General features: G+C 47.6%; 6 protein-coding genes across 6 annotated transcripts; 4 read left to right on the forward strand and 2 right to left on the reverse strand.

Moving 5' to 3' along the window:
• Window positions 1-317: 317 nt before the first annotated feature.
• On the reverse strand, window positions 318-3190 carry F5891DRAFT_1011266 (guanine nucleotide binding protein, alpha subunit). Its single transcript, XM_041360661.1, has 10 exons — window positions 2773-3190; window positions 2407-2500; window positions 1709-2347; window positions 1610-1662; window positions 1408-1560; window positions 1302-1357; window positions 1135-1251; window positions 998-1082; window positions 875-940; window positions 318-825 (listed from the first exon to the last, which is right to left on the reverse strand). The coding sequence occupies exons 1-10, from the start codon at window positions 3020-3022 to the stop codon at window positions 764-766; spliced, it is 1575 nt and encodes a 524-aa protein (XP_041230062.1). The 5' UTR covers window positions 3023-3190; the 3' UTR covers window positions 318-763.
• A 1597-nt stretch (window positions 3191-4787) lies between these two features.
• On the forward strand, window positions 4788-5894 carry F5891DRAFT_1011273 (uncharacterized protein). The gene is made up of 2 exons (XM_041360662.1): window positions 4788-4909; window positions 4973-5894. The coding sequence occupies exon 2, from the start codon at window positions 5064-5066 to the stop codon at window positions 5820-5822; it is 759 nt and encodes a 252-aa protein (XP_041230063.1). The 5' UTR covers window positions 4788-4909; window positions 4973-5063; the 3' UTR covers window positions 5823-5894.
• On the forward strand, window positions 5866-7443 carry F5891DRAFT_744943 (uncharacterized protein). The gene is made up of 2 exons (XM_041373066.1): window positions 5866-6082; window positions 6132-7443. Exon 2 carries the CDS (start codon window positions 6301-6303, stop codon window positions 7381-7383), a length of 1083 nt encoding a protein of 360 aa, XP_041230064.1. The 5' UTR covers window positions 5866-6082; window positions 6132-6300; the 3' UTR covers window positions 7384-7443.
• A 471-nt stretch (window positions 7444-7914) lies between these two features.
• Window positions 7915-8421, forward strand: F5891DRAFT_745001 (uncharacterized protein). Its single transcript, XM_041373067.1, has 2 exons — window positions 7915-8317; window positions 8366-8421. The coding sequence occupies exon 1, from the start codon at window positions 7998-8000 to the stop codon at window positions 8238-8240; it is 243 nt and encodes an 80-aa protein (XP_041230065.1). The 5' UTR covers window positions 7915-7997; the 3' UTR covers window positions 8241-8317; window positions 8366-8421.
• A 1832-nt stretch (window positions 8422-10253) lies between these two features.
• F5891DRAFT_1103370 (uncharacterized protein) lies at window positions 10254-12552 on the forward strand. Its single transcript, XM_041363612.1, has 3 exons — window positions 10254-10413; window positions 10464-10571; window positions 10623-12552. The coding sequence occupies exons 1-3, from the start codon at window positions 10276-10278 to the stop codon at window positions 12486-12488; spliced, it is 2112 nt and encodes a 703-aa protein (XP_041230066.1). The 5' UTR covers window positions 10254-10275; the 3' UTR covers window positions 12489-12552.
• Window positions 12553-12582: 30 nt separating this feature from the next.
• F5891DRAFT_1257024 (carbamoyl-phosphate synthase L chain, ATP binding domain-containing protein) lies at window positions 12583-15502 on the reverse strand (the record flags this gene model as incomplete). The annotated part of the gene is made up of 10 exons (XM_041370044.1): window positions 12583-13408; window positions 13462-14023; window positions 14069-14214; window positions 14265-14533; window positions 14593-14698; window positions 14798-14925; window positions 15042-15093; window positions 15149-15299; window positions 15349-15403; window positions 15451-15502. The coding sequence occupies 10 exons, from the start codon at window positions 15500-15502 to the stop codon at window positions 12671-12673; spliced, it is 2259 nt and encodes a 752-aa protein (XP_041230067.1). The 3' UTR covers window positions 12583-12670.
• Between the last annotated feature and the right edge of the window lie 30 nt (window positions 15503-15532).

Consider the following 15532-nt stretch of genomic DNA (forward strand, 5'->3'; position numbering starts at 1 on the left):
GTGGTTTAACAAACCTGGACCTGGTAATCGACAAATCCGATGACAACGCGATCAGTGCTCTGCACGCAAAAATCATAGGCTCGGAAGGATATGCTCGAATGTACCTCACTGCTTTGTACTATCATAATTTCAATGCAATTTCGCATTACATCGGTACACAATCAGGATGTCTGATTACCTCAAGTTTGAACGAGATTCAAATGCCTTGTCATAGGCAATGTCTGGTCTGTAAGTTGGGGACGGCACAGCCCGGTCGCCGCGCATAGGTGCGCACAACGACGTGAGTCTGAATGTGAAAACTGACGACGTGTAACGTGTGAGGTAGATGACAATATTAACGCCATTCTTGGCATCTCGTCGCATTTGGCATTTGAGTGAAGGGTAAGAGTAGTCGAACATTGTTAATACTGGTATGAAAGATCTAATTAGCGGAAAGGTATGGTAAATCTGTAATACTAAGTCAACAATCGTAATGCTGGGACGCATGGTATACAATCTGAAAGGTCTGAATATGAGATAGAAGAACAGTATTAGAACTCATGGGGGGATGCTTGGAACGAACAATTGCGAATAACAGATGAATAAAGAGAGGGCATAATAGTACGCGGATAATGTAGAAATCCGTCAAAGGAATGATTTTAGACGCCTCGGGAAAAGAGCGGTAAAAGGCGTTACATCAAATGAATGTTTTTCAAGTTTACGGTAATGATGATATCTCGTACTGTAGCAAAGTAGTAAGTAATCAGCCCTTGAAGACAAAACATCACGAACCATTCTGTATGATCGTGGCTGTCCGCCTGGTGTCAGTAACTGACGTAAGATGAACTGTCATGGGGCGTAAGAAGCGAATCCTCTGGTGTCAAGGTTTGCCTACTCTTGAACTCCCTCTCTTTATTCGACGAGAATGTTTGGTGAATGCTCCCGAATTTGTTATAAAAGTCTGCATAGAATCAATCACTTGAGAGGTACTCCCATGGCAAAGACCGTTGCCACCTACATGAAGATACATTTTCGTAATCATTTGGTCTGTCACCATAGCGTGGCATATGGTGGCTGAGTCGGACACCGCTCTTGAGCTTTGCCTTAAGTATCATCAGCATCATTACCTTGCTTTGCGAACAATGAGCAACAGACCTGCAAAAGATCGACCTTGTTCAGGAAAAGAATGATGCTGACGTGCGCAAGTAGTTTGTTTGATACGACAGATTTCCATAACAGCACGGAGTCTTCTAGTCTGTTCACCTCTGGATCCTGCATAATGTATCAGTATGTCACGTAGAGATGAGCAATCACCCGCTGACCTCTACTAATACCTGATCGAAAGCAGAGATAGGTGCCAGAAAAATAATGGCATTTACTGCATCGTGATATCAATGAATGATCGTCATAAAAACGACTCATAATTACCATCTTCGAAGTAAGGCGCCCAAGCGTGCCGTTGATTTCGGGCACCTCCTACGTCATAAATCTTCCACGGGATTAACCGGCGCTGGGAATCAGCAATTGAAAAGGAGTGCTCTACGACACCCGTGGTCTTGAGCCGGGCTTTCAAGACATCCTCTAAACAAATATTAGAAATGGCATGTTTTTAGATAGCCAATTGACCTACGGTCGCTCGGAAAATACCGTAGAGCGGTGATACGGGATATTTCGTCCAAAAAGCTGTTTGTTGTCAAGAGAAATCCGATATCAGATACAAAACACCCACAAGCCACTGCCCTCTTCTACTCTGATCCGTTTCTCCCGTAGGCGTTGCTTGACACTGGGGTCCTTCCATAATGCCAGCATTGGCTGAGCGCAAGAATTGAGCACATGAACAGGGTCGCTTGGATCGTCCCACCAGCCCTCAATCTCATTCGTGTGTGCACTCTTAGGACTCTTGATTCTATTGCCAAGGGAAAAGGCCTTTTTCCAGTTCGAGGTATGATGAACGCTAACTTCCACATTCTTTGATTTAGACGAGCTGTTGCTTGACCCACCAGGAGAAGGGAGGCTCGTTGAGGGTGAAAGTGGGGAGGATGTCCGTGAGGGGGGTATGGTAATGAATGGCGCGGGTCGGCCGTTCTTGCCAACAGTAACTTGGGTATCAGAGTTACCGTTTGCATAGTAACTCCAATCAGGCCTTGGGGCAGTGCGGGTAGGCTCGTCTTCATTCGGAGATGATAACATTCTGATCAAACGTTCCTCCAGCTCCCTCAGAGGTTCCAATGCATGGCGATATTGGGGGTACTTGAGGATCCTAGTCGCAGAAATCACGGAAGACTGACTAGTAAAGGAGATTGCACGACCAGATACAGTCTCCTGATCCTCTGCTTCGTCTGATTCAGGGGAAACAGCATCAAGGATGCTGGAATTGAATGTTGTTATCACGCATGCTGCTAAATTTGAAGTATTGACGGGACTCACCGGCGGACGGATCGCACGAGGTTAAGATATATTACAGCTCTCCAGGCGATTCGGTCAGCATGGAAGGCAGCCGTCGCATGCATTAATTGAAATTCTGGATGAGATAAGTCAGTGCGGCCCAGACATCCCAATGCGTAAATGCTGAAGAGTGCGGTTTCATGAAACGTATAGTATTGCGCGAACGAAGACCGCAATGAAGGTTCTTCTGACCAAGTACACATTCGTGCCAACCCGGTAGTGTATAAGGTCCAGACATGATGTAGTGAAACCAACAACATATCTCCAAACCGTAGCGACGGTTTATTATGCTCGCAGCTCGTTTTCGCACAAAACGATAGAGAAACGAAGTAGATGACGAAGACTCACGTTTCAAAGTCGTACTCTTGCCACTCTCGCTCTGCCCCAGAATCAAGACCTTAATTTCAGGTTTGGTCCTCTTCTCTTTCTTCTCTGCACGGAGCATTTCATCAATTCCATCGCTGACCCGCTTAGCCTCTGACTCTGCTTCCAATCTCCTTTCACGATCTGCAGCACTCTCGTTTGGAGGGGGCATGAGCGCAGCAGCCAGTGGATCGGAAAAGGATCGGCGTCGGTTTGGCTCCAGAGGCCGAGCCATTGTCGTGGACTACCACAAGACGGGCAAAGAGACAAGGATGGTCTAAAGAGAAAGCCGAAAACGTAATCGTGCTTGAGAAATGGCTTTTATAAGTGCAACAAAGCTAACAAGAAGCTAGGTCGCGACGACAAGCGCTTCCAAAAGAAGGTTCGCACGTGGATATTTTTTCTGAATTTCTTTTATTTTATTTTGTCTTGTCACGCCGCTATATATACGGTTACCTTAAGCTTTGCTTCCTGAGCGATATTAAGTAAAAACATCGACTCGGAGCCAGGCCAACGCCTTTTAGTACGCCGCGGAGAGCTACTAGACTCGAGTTGGTGCGGGAGGATTGTCATGTTACATATACACTGGAAATGTCCGACCGCCGATGTCAAGTCTGTCACACGTCGGTCTCTTCAAAACTCCCCGACATTGTACTTTATGCTTTCCATATGGCGAGCAAGATGATCATTCGTCTACTGTTCATGGGAAAAGCCTCCTGCCGAACGAAGGACTACATTTCATCCGCTACTTCTATGGTTCAGGGGAGCCATTCTCGGTATCTTTAGAACCATCCCAAGTATCTTCTCTCTATATCGATAACTTATCGCTGCCTTCTAGGGGGTGACACTAGCGACTGCTTTGGCACCGCTTGAACCCAACGTAAAAACCTCAGGACCGCCCACACCAACGCGCACGCCCTCGCCCACTGACATCCTTCTCACAGTAGAACGACTTCACGCACTAGTATAGCACTGCAATCAACGCCCCCATATACTGTGATCAAGGGCCATTTCAAAACACTACAAAGGGCCTCGGGGCTAGGCTCAATCGGGGTGCACTTTGTCTAGTTTTCATGGAAGACTGTTCTTCGCGAACTTGATCAATCACTAGCACCGGCGTAGAGCTTCATTAATACACGGCACTTATGCAATCTTTGGTTGGACTCTTATTTTAGTTCATTCTTTCCTTCGTGTGGACGTTGCGGCTTTTCTCTGTGGGTATTTGAAGATCTCATTTGGTTAACCTCAGCTGACAACTTTCTACGAAAGGGAACAACAGTACTTTTCGATAAGCATAATCGATGATAACACCTTCCCAAGCTTCTTGCTCTACTTTAGCATTTTGAAGACAAGCGCATAACTCGTCTTTGACAAGCAGGAATAAGGAATAAGCTTTTGCATGACACATATTCTGCGTATGTGGATTGTTCCCTGGATTGTCCTTGAACGGTGATGTATTGCTGTCCTGCTGTAACATATGCATCATGATGTTGATTACAATCCGAATCACTGCCACAATTTTATTCGCATGCAATTCTCGAGCGTTCCGGCCAGCAATTCATGCCTCAGGCTTCTCCCTTCGAACAAAAATGTTGACTGTCAGACATCTTGGCGATATCACGTTATACGAACGAGCCGACACTGGTTCTTCCCGTGGCTAGCTCATCGATCTTCCGAAACGTTACCGCTCGTCATCAAGGGGTAACACAGATAGCCTACACCGCACTCGCCATGCCGCTTGCAAAAGTAGATATTATCCCGCGAATGGGCTGATATGAAAGTGGCTTTCGCATCCTCGTTCCCATTCATTCGTATGTCCATTCGAGGGCCCTTTGTTCGTCCTGCGTCTTCTGGAGGTGGCACTTTCAATCCTCTCCCCACGGAAACCTCACCTGCGCCTACAACTGCAGGATTGCCTAGCCCAACAACCCCAGTTTCGTCCTCCAGCTACTCATCGGATAGGACCCAAAGCACGAATCAGCAGAGTACACAACCGTCGACAAATCCATCATCGTTGCCGGCGGTACGGAGTACTCTTTTATCCTGTAAAACATAAACATATTTCATCGCAGACGTCCAGACAAATCCCCAGCGCCTCAATAAGCACGCCATTCTCATCATTGTACGTTCCATTATCCTCATCCATCATAGCAATCTGGTGGATTTCTCACATGGGCGTCATAAGGGCACGGTCAGATGGCATATCAACTCATTATAAGAGGTCAAAGGCGAGCACGGATACGTTAACATCCATTTTGCCTTCTTCACACTCATCGATGAGCATTGGTGGAGGAGCACCGACAAACGGGCTACTGCCAGGTGACGGAATTACCACTTTAACGCCACCTGTAAGCGCGGGCCGGACTTTCGACCCTTCAAATAGTGATTCCACTGCGAGCGTCTCGTCAGATACTAGTCCTTCACCTCCTAGTGACGAATCTTGGCCTAGTCCAAGAGATCTTACCTCAATAAAACTGCCGAGATCGCTGCCTTCGGTCATATTTGCCTTACCTTCATCCACATCTATCCCGCCACCTTTGACTATACCGACTTCGCCACAATTAATGATACCGACTTCGCCAAGTATTAATTTATCCATACTCACTTCGCTACTTTCATCTATACTCAGCTCGCCACCTTCGTCCATACCAACTTCTCTACCATTTATACCGGAAACATTGACCACTAGAACCTCTTCTCCATCTACAACGTCGGTCACGAATCTTTCCACTCCGGGCCAAGAAACATCCAGCCAACAGTCAACTTCAGACAATCCCCAAAACGTTACTCCGCAATCCTCGCAGACTAGTTCCTCTGATTCACCAACTCCCGCGTTACCAACCACGTTCCCCGGAGGCTCTCCAACAACAGTGCCAGGTGCACAATCTTCCCATATCCCGCAATCTCCGTGTGGAAGCTCTGTGAACATTCCAATTACAACTGGGAATGATTTCACAGTCTCATCCACATATTCACCTACGCCCTCTGGCGGTCCCGTAGGCAACCCGTCTTCTACTACTCTTCACTCGCCGTAAGTCCTTAGAGCTATGACCGAAAGGTGTTGACCTTATTGTGTGATTCTAAGCTTCACCGGAGTTGCAAAAAATGTCATAGGCACGACATCGCCCATTACACACAGTGGGGATACGTTCTCTTCGATCACCTATACTTCGATTGGTACCTCTACTATTATAACATACTCCTGCTTTGTGTCTACCTCAGCGCTCGTGACCCTGACGTCGACATCGACGTCCGTGATTCGTACCACAACTCCAGTACCAACTTCGGGAACAAAGTACGTCATTTTAATCGTTTTACGTTGCATAGAACCTACTGGAATCAAGGTCAAATGAAGCCCTCATTATTGGAGGGATTGTGGGCGGAGTTCTAGTACTTCTGCTTCTCGGTATTGCAGTATACTGTCTCATTCGCCGCGGGCGGCGTTTGCGGGCCCAGCAGCAACTTTATGCTAGTGATCTGGCCGCGCCACTCTCTCCAGCAGAAGCAACGACAATGCGCGAGAATCACCGTTTCAGTCCTACGTACAACTCTGTCGTAGGAGTGCAAGGTGCGAGCGAGAGTCGTGGCGACTTGCATCAGGCCTCGAACTCATTTAGCTCATCGGCCTTCCTTCACCCCTCAATTGCCAGTTCCCCGCATAAATTCTCTCGTAGTTTGTCTGGCTCAGTATTGCACGAGAACTTCGACAGGGAGTCGAACGATGGGGACATCTCTTCATACAACGAATCAGAAGGCAATTTCGCGAGCGCACAGAGTTTTCACGCGTCTAGTGATGAGCAATCTAGCTTGAGTCGCGGTATAGGTATTGCGATCGGCTCTCAATCAAGCATGGATCTCCACTCATATCATACCGCCGCTACCATGCTTGATGCGGGGGCCCACGCTATTATGGATAATGATGAAGAATGCTATAGCCCCACACCAAGTCCTTCGGCATTCCCTGTTCCCCCCATGAACCCGTTCCTTGATGGCGCCGATCCTCGTTATTTTGTGGCCTCTCGCGCACCACAAATCTGTCAAGCGGTCCCAGCTTCATCTGAAAACGCCGCGCAAGCTCCAATGAATATTCGTCAGTTCTCAAAGCTACAAGCGTCTTTGGCGGTGGCTGTAAGCCCTGTAAATCATGATCTACCCACGCCAAAAGCAATTCGGAGTTTCAATGCGCTTTCAGGTGATGAAGACGACCATGATGATCCACTGTCAAGTCAGGACCTCCAAACGCCCACGCAGTCCCGTCCCCAAGTCACGCCATTCAATGATTCGTTCTCCACCATCAATCCATTTTTACGTGAAACGTCCCGGCAAAAATTCCGTGATGATTCTGGGGGCAGTGGCAGCTACGAGACTGTTTCCATCATATCTCCGTATCCGTTCCATTCCAGGGACAAGGGTAAGGGGAGAGAGTACCTGTCTGCTGACTTGAGGGATGATCCCAAGAATAACAGATTATCGAATGCTAGCTCCACTCTTGAGTACCCCGAGAATCCAGTAAGTCCTGAAACGGTTTTAGTGAATCTTATTGATTTATTACTGATGCAACGTTATATTCAGTCGCAGTGTGGTCTTGCACTCTAAGCAGATAACAGGATTTATAAATTATTATTAGTTGACCCACGCCCTTGGCTCACACTTTTTTAATCCTTGCAGACTAGCCTATTCAGACGGAAAATTTTTCCTCACTGAAGTATTTTACATCATAGCGACGCTCGGTGCAGTTGATTGATTTCTTCAACCAGTGCCATATTTACATGACTATCATGATAGATGTCGATTCTCATGCACGGGATGATTGCGCGGCTCCCGTCATCATAGTACAAACTGACATAGCCAAAAGGCCCCTTTGAAACCTTGGCGAATGATTTTTCCATTTGGAAATGTTGGAACGGACGTGGGTTCCAGATCAATAATGAATCCAACGCATGTGCATCAAGCTGATCGGCGAAGTAAACACGATTGTTACATTGTAATCTCCCATTACAAGGACACCAAGACGTAATCATGGTATCTGTGCATGTGGACATCGTTGCGATTGCAGGGAGCTATAGATCAACAGATGCAAACAAAACTTCATCTTCAGTAAATTTTAAATTTTCCTTTCCTCCACAGCATAATTTCCGAGTTATGTGTAACAGTCTCAAGCGCTCTGGCTTTGTTTTTTTTCTTCCAGTGGTACCCAACCAGATAATCTGATGGTAGTAAAGTCGATCGTTCCTCGAAACGCGTTCCATCTACAGTTCCCCGCGAGTCGCGAGTCCGATTTCTATTTCATTTTTCTTTCCCTGCTTCCTTCTCTTGGCTGTGCCGTTGCAATCCCCAACAATTCGACCAACGCACCATTGTGTACAGGCGCCGCATTGCCCATTGCAGCTCCTGAAGTGATTTTTCGGTGCAATATCAAATCATCCCACCTCATACCGCGTGCAGACGTATAATATATGTACACGCAAATAGTGTGTGGGACGGATATGCTCATATGCTGTAATTTAGTTGAACTAGGAATTGTGCCTTCGTGAGTACTACCAGTAGGATGCTCGTTATGCTACGCACATGGCGCTAGTTGTGCTTCATTGAATATATCGTTCTTTTCTCCTTGATACTAGTTCAGCTCGCACCATGAACCACCTTGTTGTGCCGCGTGAACAGGTGAACTTTCTCTGGCTGTTTGATACCATTTCAAGCTTACTACACGGTGCATTCAGTCATCTCTTCTGCCCATAGCGTGGGTGTGAAAATATGCGGTGATCACGTCAACCGGATACACATGCTCTACCTCAAGAGCAAAATCAAACCTGATTTTGACGCTTCCGATATTCCATCTCATTGGCTCGCAAGTGGATTCAGCTACAGCTGCAGCTCCTTCAATTTTCGTCCTTGCATTGACCCAGAGCGGTGCGAGCAGGACGGGATGACGAAGTGGAGTGCGACGAAGATCTTCATCGTTATGATTACCAAGAGGATGACATTGGTGTCCTTGCCAATCTCTCTGCTATCGCGGACCTCATGTCGAGCGATTTCTATCGATGGCTCAAGACACTAGTCGAGGTGTCATAGGCTAACATAAAATGATTGTCTGCGAGATATTCTGCAGGGTTTTCAGGTTTGTACAAATGTGGTTGGGCAGCTACTGGTCCTAATGATTATGAAACGTGATTTTTGTTAACGTCATGCATCTCTTCCAGATTTTCGTTGTAGTACGAAAAGAGAAGCATGTACACATGTAAGTACTTAAAAGACATCATTCAAGTTGGTCAACATCTTGCTCAAATTTATCTAACCGTGACGGTGATAGCCTTCATCTCGCTTGTCAAATATTACTTCGAGTCCCACTTTTATTTTATTGTAATGTCTGCATCTGAACTTCTCCGACAATCGATGTAAATTCCGAGGGTGAGCCAGTTTTGTCGTTTTCGTCCGTAGCTCAAGTATCAAGTTGACATAACTTCAGGTTGCGCACCGAATCGAAGTCCACCTATCTACCCTTCGTATCACTCAGAGTCCCCATGAGCTCATTCTCTCTCGTACACCCAGGAACCGTCACAAGCAATATTATGGCTTCTGGCTCAGCTATGAGTGGCCCGTTGATCTCGGAAAGAACGTCCACTATGGGATTTCAGCATATCTGCTGGGCTGACAAAATTGGTTTTCTGACTATAGAGATATGCTTCCAGCCCAAACAAGATGGTGCGCCTCCCAAGCATGTGAATGCCGGCAGAGAGTTGTGTGCGCTCTAATGACGAAGCGGACTACCTTCCCTTTCCAGAAGGTAGATTATTTGTTGACTCTTCTTGGTAGAAAGCCACGGTGGTGGGACAATGTCCAGCTGCGTAACTGATCGGGAGTTGGGCAGATATAATGTATTGTAAGCACGCTGGCTTACCTGAGTTCTCATAATCAGTACATATACCGTCGCTGATACTGAAAGCTAAGCTTTCAGTATTTCACCTTTTGGTGTAACGGTTATGCGTGGCGGCGGTCTGACCATGTTACATGTATCTGCCGTTGAATCACCTGTATATACATGACACCGCACTTCAATTGAGTGTATGTTCGAACTGTATCAAATCCGTAGTATTAGTAGTAGTATACGTACGTGTCGCACGTCCCCTATGTTGGAGTACACATTTGTATTCTTTCGGCCTCAGTTGCGATTGGGAGACTACTCTGCCCACGTTGTGGTTCCAAATTTAAATTACGTACGTAAAATCGTTGAAAATATTAATTAGTGACTAGTACAGTGAATGTTCCTTGACCCGCCTGTTAGCTCAAAGAAGACGAGGAACCAGCGTATCGAGGATATAAACAATGAGAGACAGAGACGAGAAGGGCTATAACTGAAGGCCTAATAATTATGCAAGACTTGAAGCCTGAAATATTTTAATTGTCAAAGGTAAAGCTAAGGTTAAATGAGCGTGACATGAAGCACGGATATGTCACACGTGACAAGACGCGTCTTAGATATCCGCGACGATGAGCATCATCCCGAATCCTCCGCGCTGGCAAGCTAGCGCTGATCCTGCATCCATAGATGTTCCAGGTCTCGACACTAATGCATCTGTAAATGACCAGATCGACCAGATCGAACAGCTGATAACCATCAAACTTCAGGTGCTGTTAATCATGTGCTTCTTGCCGCCTAACACTAATAAAGTCGTTAGAACATCGACACGAATTTCTCGAAGATTCAGAATATTATGGCGACAAAGCTACTACCAGCTGTGAAGCGATATGCCGTGAGCACTGAACCCGTTCGTGAGGCTGCAAAGGTAAGTTTGATTTGTCCTGTTTTGTTGTCGATGAACCTACTATATTATCAGTTCTGGACATCGTTTTACGAGAAAGCCGCACAAGTACATATTCCTACGTATGAGGACTACTCCTCTTTGCATGAACAGCAGTCAGAAGCAACATCCCAAGCCGAAAATTCCTCCACCCGCCCCGACGCAGAGGAATCTTTGTTCGATACCGAAGACGATGCAACGCCTTCTCATAATCGCAATCGCACTTATGGTCCAAATTCTACTGCATCTGAATCCTCTTTCATGCCATTGAATGCAGTATCATCTACCCCAGCTCGTGCTGGGCTGTCTGGTAATGATACTGTGGATGATCAACCTTCTTGGAGTGCATCATTAGAATCTCCACTCGTTCGGCTTGATCGCGAACTCCAGAATTTCACTCTTGGGGAGGATAGCAAGGCCTCAGCAGGCCAAGATTCTACCTACAATAGCTTTGCTTATGAAGAAGAGAATACTGTCCAGCAATTTTTGGATAAGGGAAAGTCAAGGGATTATTCGCATGAAGACTCTGTCTCACAGGGAGCATCGCGCCCCAATTTTCCATCCTTACGGGTTCCACCCAGTGTGCTTCCCACTCCTCGTGGCCTCCCGACTAGCGCAAGGGTATCTCCACTGAAAGTCAAGCCCAAGACACCTATAGCAATCCCACAACATCTACATGCATATCTTCCTCCACGCAATCATCCAGACCCCCCGCTTCCGTCGCCTAGGAGGCAACGATATGAGCGTTCTCCACATAAGCCATACCCCCCGCTGTCATCGACTTCTAATTCGTCATCCATGCTAGATATACCATCTCTAACGAGACCATCCGATGACTCAAATAGATCATTTGATCAGTTCAACGACTCTTTCGATGATTCCGCAGAACTCATGCGTGGTCTTTCACCACCACGAACGGTGGCATTTCCCCGCGGACCGAGGTCTAGCGTGGGACTGGGCCTGCTACCTCCACTTGGTCGGACACCAGGCAAGGACTTACATCATGCGTTGGGAAGGACACCCAAGAAGGAAGCTGCAGAGCGTATACGTCGCGACCTTCTTGGAGATGTTCAATCTGATCACAGTTCCGTCCGAAGTAGTGCTACCGTAGACCGGTTTGGTGGCTTCAAGAAATTTGGTTATTCCATTCCAGAAGGCACAGAAGACACCATGTCTACGATCCCAACCCCACCATCCATAACACGATATACCCGCCACACTTATCTCTCTGAGCACGACAGCAACGATGCGAGCGCAAGTTATGCACGGATAATGCGCAAGACGGGACTCAGCATACCCGAATCCACCTCTGCATCAAAATCACATTCTCACCAAAGTCTTGAAACAGCGCGGCTTTCCCCTACTTCTCAATCACAGGCCCTCCATACCCCCGATCCACACCCTGACCTTTTCCATTTTCAACAAGAAGAACTCAGTACACTACAACCAGTTGGTCAAAGTCCGGACTCCGACTCTGACTCTGACTCTCTTGGCGAGCCTGCACACCCAGGACAGCCATCGACTGCATTCCTAATGGCCTCCGCACGCAATCAAGATGCGGACGATTCATTCGGCTCGTCGAATTCAAACCACTCCAGCGATTCGATCGGAGAGGGCTTCGGCGACGAAGGCGGTGCAGTGCATCCATTTGCGCGCACCGTGGAGGACGATGGGGATGGATTTGACGATAGTTTTGATTCTGTTGATGGTGATGCCGGTGGATTGGAAGTGCAGGAAGAGACTGTATTTGGTATCCCCCCTGCGCAGCGCAAGCACGGGAGAGGTCCTGCTGAGCTCAGGCTTCTAGGGGAAGATCTTTTGCAAGATACGATTGGTATTGGAAGTCAGCTGGCGAAAGCAGGGAGAATTGAAGAGAGTCCGACTCCGTATGGGAGGGTCTAGCTGTGTCTCAATCATAACTACAAGCTTGCTTCATATACTTTTTTTCGTCAGGCTCATGGGTGGTCCTCAAGGCTCGGTTAGTATTGACTTGGAATTTCAGATTTCAATGTGAAGACGCCATCGGTGCATTTACTCCTGAAAATCCATTGACTAAAATACAAATAGGACTCAAACCACACCTACTATTCATCTTCCTTGATGTTAACCAACTCCCGCCCCTCCTCCACCATCTCTCCCTTCGCACACGCCACTGCATCTACAACGCCAGCTACCTCAGCACGCAACACAGTCTCCGTCTTCATACTCTCCAACACCACCACTGGCTGACCCTTCTCAACGCGATCACCTATGTTGACTTTCACTTCTACTACTAAGCTTGGCATCGGTGCACGCAAAGCGCCCTTGGATGATGTGAGAACATCCTGTCCGAGGGAGAGGAGGTACGCAGGAGGTGGGATGGCTAACGTAGTCTTGGTTCCCGACGCTGAGAACACGTGTAGGCGTTCCATGGTGTTCGTCGCGTGTGATGCGGGGTGGGAAGGAGACGGGCGCTGCGACACAATCGTCAGTTCTGTCGAAAATCCATTGAGCGTCGTGCTCAATCTTGTAGGCGAAAGCAGGCGAGCCAAGACACCCGTGAATGTCTTTAGTGTGGCAGAGTGAACAGCTATGTCGAAATGGCCTGGAGATATGGATTTCAGAGAAACTCGGGTGGGATCTGCGGAGGCATCATCGGGTTGGATGGAGATGGTGCGCTCGTAAACATCTCCGCCAAAGCGCCTTGAAGTCAGTGTTGCCCATGGTGTCGAAAGGCCTGTAGATTGAATCGGATGTTCTCGTAATGCGACGAACAGCGCTCCTTGCGCCAATAACTCGGGAGAGGGAGTTTCAACAGCTGGGAAAAGGTCTTCGTAGTGTTTCTATTCATAGGACACTATAAACTTGAACAAGATGGCGAGATGAATAGGCACACCTTGATGAAGCCAGTTTCAACCTCTCCATTGATAAATGCGCTATTACCAGCAAGCATTCTCAAAAATTCAACGTTTGTCGAGACACCAACCACTTTATATTCTTCAAGCGCACGGCGGAGAGCACGAAGCGCAGAGGACCTATCGCGTCCGTGTACCACCAGCTTGGCAATCATCGGGTCGTAAAACACACCAATCTGTGCGCCCTGCGTGAACCCTTGTTCTAAGCGCATCGACGGTGCCACATGCGTTGAGGTATCAGGTGACCGCTTCACCGAGTCAAGTTCTGAGCACAAGTCGTTGTGAGGGAGTGATGGGATAGGAGGGGCAAAGATATGGGTTGGTTTCGGGGTGTCAAGGTACAACAGTGGCCCAGAGTCAGGTAGGAAATCGTTCCGCGGATTCTCAGCATATATCCGAGCCTCAAATGCGTGCCCGACGAGAGGGATTTGTGTTTGCGAAAGTGGAAGAGGGTTACCAGCCGCAACTTCCAGTTGCCACTCGACAAGGTCGAGGCCAGTGATCATCTCTGTGACGGGATGCTCAACTTGCAAGCGGGTGTTCCTGAGATTTCATGAGTAGTGCGCCGCACAACTAGAAAGTGCATACATTTCCATGAAGTAGAACTTTTCTGTATCGTTGTCGAAAATGAATTCCACGGTCCCAGCACCTACGTAATTCACGGCCTTTGCAGCAGCAACTGCTTTCGCTGATAAGTCTGCACGAAGATCGGGGCTCAAGCCAGGCGCCGGGGCCTATCAAGATTTGTCGATCTATACACCTTTGGTACAATTTTCAAACCTACCTCCTCGATAATCTTCTGGTTTCTCCTTTGCACAGAACAGTCCCTCTCCCAAAGACTTACAGCATTCCCGAGTGTATCCGCAAATACCTGTACTTCAATATGTCTAGGACGCTCGATGTACTTCTCCACAAGTACATCTGCATCACCAAAGCTTTTTAAGGATTCACGTTGTGCGCTAGCGAGAGCATCATTGAACTGAGATGCAGATGAGACGACACGCATGCCCTTGCCACCGCCACCATGAATGGCTTTAATCAAGACTGGGTAACCTGCGTGGTATAACGCGCTTAACAAGGAGGTTCGGGAAGAGCTGGATGAAGGTGCATACCGATCTTCTCGGCTTCTGCAAATAAGAGGTCAGCGTCTTGGTTCACGCCGTGATAACCTGGCACACATGGAACGCCGGCAGCTGTACAAAAGAATTGAACATCAGGCTTTCAGGAGCACCCTGTATGATGCATCATACCAGACATGATATTCTTAGATTCGCTGGAGGAAGATTAGCTCTATATTGGCATCGAGGGTGCTTGAACCGACCTTTTCGAACCCATGCTGACTATAGCGCTGGAGGGAGGACCAATGAAAACAATACCCTCTTCTGCTAGTCGCTCCGCGAACTTTGCATTCTCGCTCAAGAAGCCATAGCTAACAGGGACATCAGCTTGCCATGCACGAACATGGAAAATAATCTATGCACCCCGGGTGGACCGCCTGTGATTGGTACAATGCAAGTTCAAAGTCAAGCTCCGTCTCACATGACAGAACTTGAGACTGAACCAACCTGAGCTCCACTTCGATGGCAAACATCGATGATCTTGTCCATGCGTAACTAGGTAAAGCAGCGTCAGTAAAAGACTACTAGATGAGTGGGATTATGAACGGACATAGCTCTCAGCTGAAGGCGCAGGTCCGATACAGTAGGCTTCATCTGCTTCCAGGACATGTAGCGAGTTCGCATCAACCTCGCTGTATACTGCTACAGTCTTTATTCCCAGCTTCTTCGCGGTACGGATTACGCGGCACGCAATTTCCCCCCTGAGGACAGGTTAGGCAAGTTAGGCGATAAGAGAAACTGGAACGCTACCGGTTTGCGATAAGTATCTTGTCAAAGTGAGGCTTTCTTTCAGATGATAAGGTATCTAAATGACACTAAGTGTATTTCACACAGAGGAAGAAAACCACATACTCTGAACGGCAGTTGCAAATCTTCTCCATGAAACAGCAGGCTGTACTAGCATTCTAGGTTGGCACACCATGGCTCCGGTTAC

Source organism: Suillus fuscotomentosus (assembly GCF_016647785.1).
Source record: "Suillus fuscotomentosus strain FC203 chromosome Unknown F5891scaffold_9, whole genome shotgun sequence".
In the NCBI taxonomy this organism is placed as follows: Eukaryota; Fungi; Basidiomycota; class Agaricomycetes; order Boletales; family Suillaceae; genus Suillus; species Suillus fuscotomentosus.

Coding starts and splice junctions, on each gene's coding strand:
- F5891DRAFT_1011273 (XM_041360662.1), top strand. CDS start 5,064: ATGAGCATTGGTGGAGGAGCACCGACAAACGGGCTACTGCCAGGTGAC.
- F5891DRAFT_1011266 (XM_041360661.1), bottom strand. CDS start 3,022: ATGGCTCGGCCTCTGGAGCCAAACCGACGCCGATCCTTTTCCGATCCA. Junction 2,348..2,406: donor CTCGTGCGATCCGTCCGCCG/GTGAGTCCCGTC, acceptor ATTCAATTCCAG/CATCCTTGATGCTGTTTCCC. Junction 1,663..1,708: donor GTAGAAGAGGGCAGTGGCTT/GTGGGTGTTTTG, acceptor GACAACAAACAG/CTTTTTGGACGAAATATCCC.
- F5891DRAFT_1103370 (XM_041363612.1), top strand. CDS start 10,276: ATGAGCATCATCCCGAATCCTCCGCGCTGGCAAGCTAGCGCTGATCCT. Junction 10,414..10,463: donor TGATAACCATCAAACTTCAG/GTGCTGTTAATC, acceptor TAAAGTCGTTAG/AACATCGACACGAATTTCTC. Junction 10,572..10,622: donor CCGTTCGTGAGGCTGCAAAG/GTAAGTTTGATT, acceptor CTATATTATCAG/TTCTGGACATCGTTTTACGA.
- F5891DRAFT_744943 (XM_041373066.1), top strand. CDS start 6,301: ATGCGCGAGAATCACCGTTTCAGTCCTACGTACAACTCTGTCGTAGGA.
- F5891DRAFT_745001 (XM_041373067.1), top strand. CDS start 7,998: ATGGTAGTAAAGTCGATCGTTCCTCGAAACGCGTTCCATCTACAGTTC.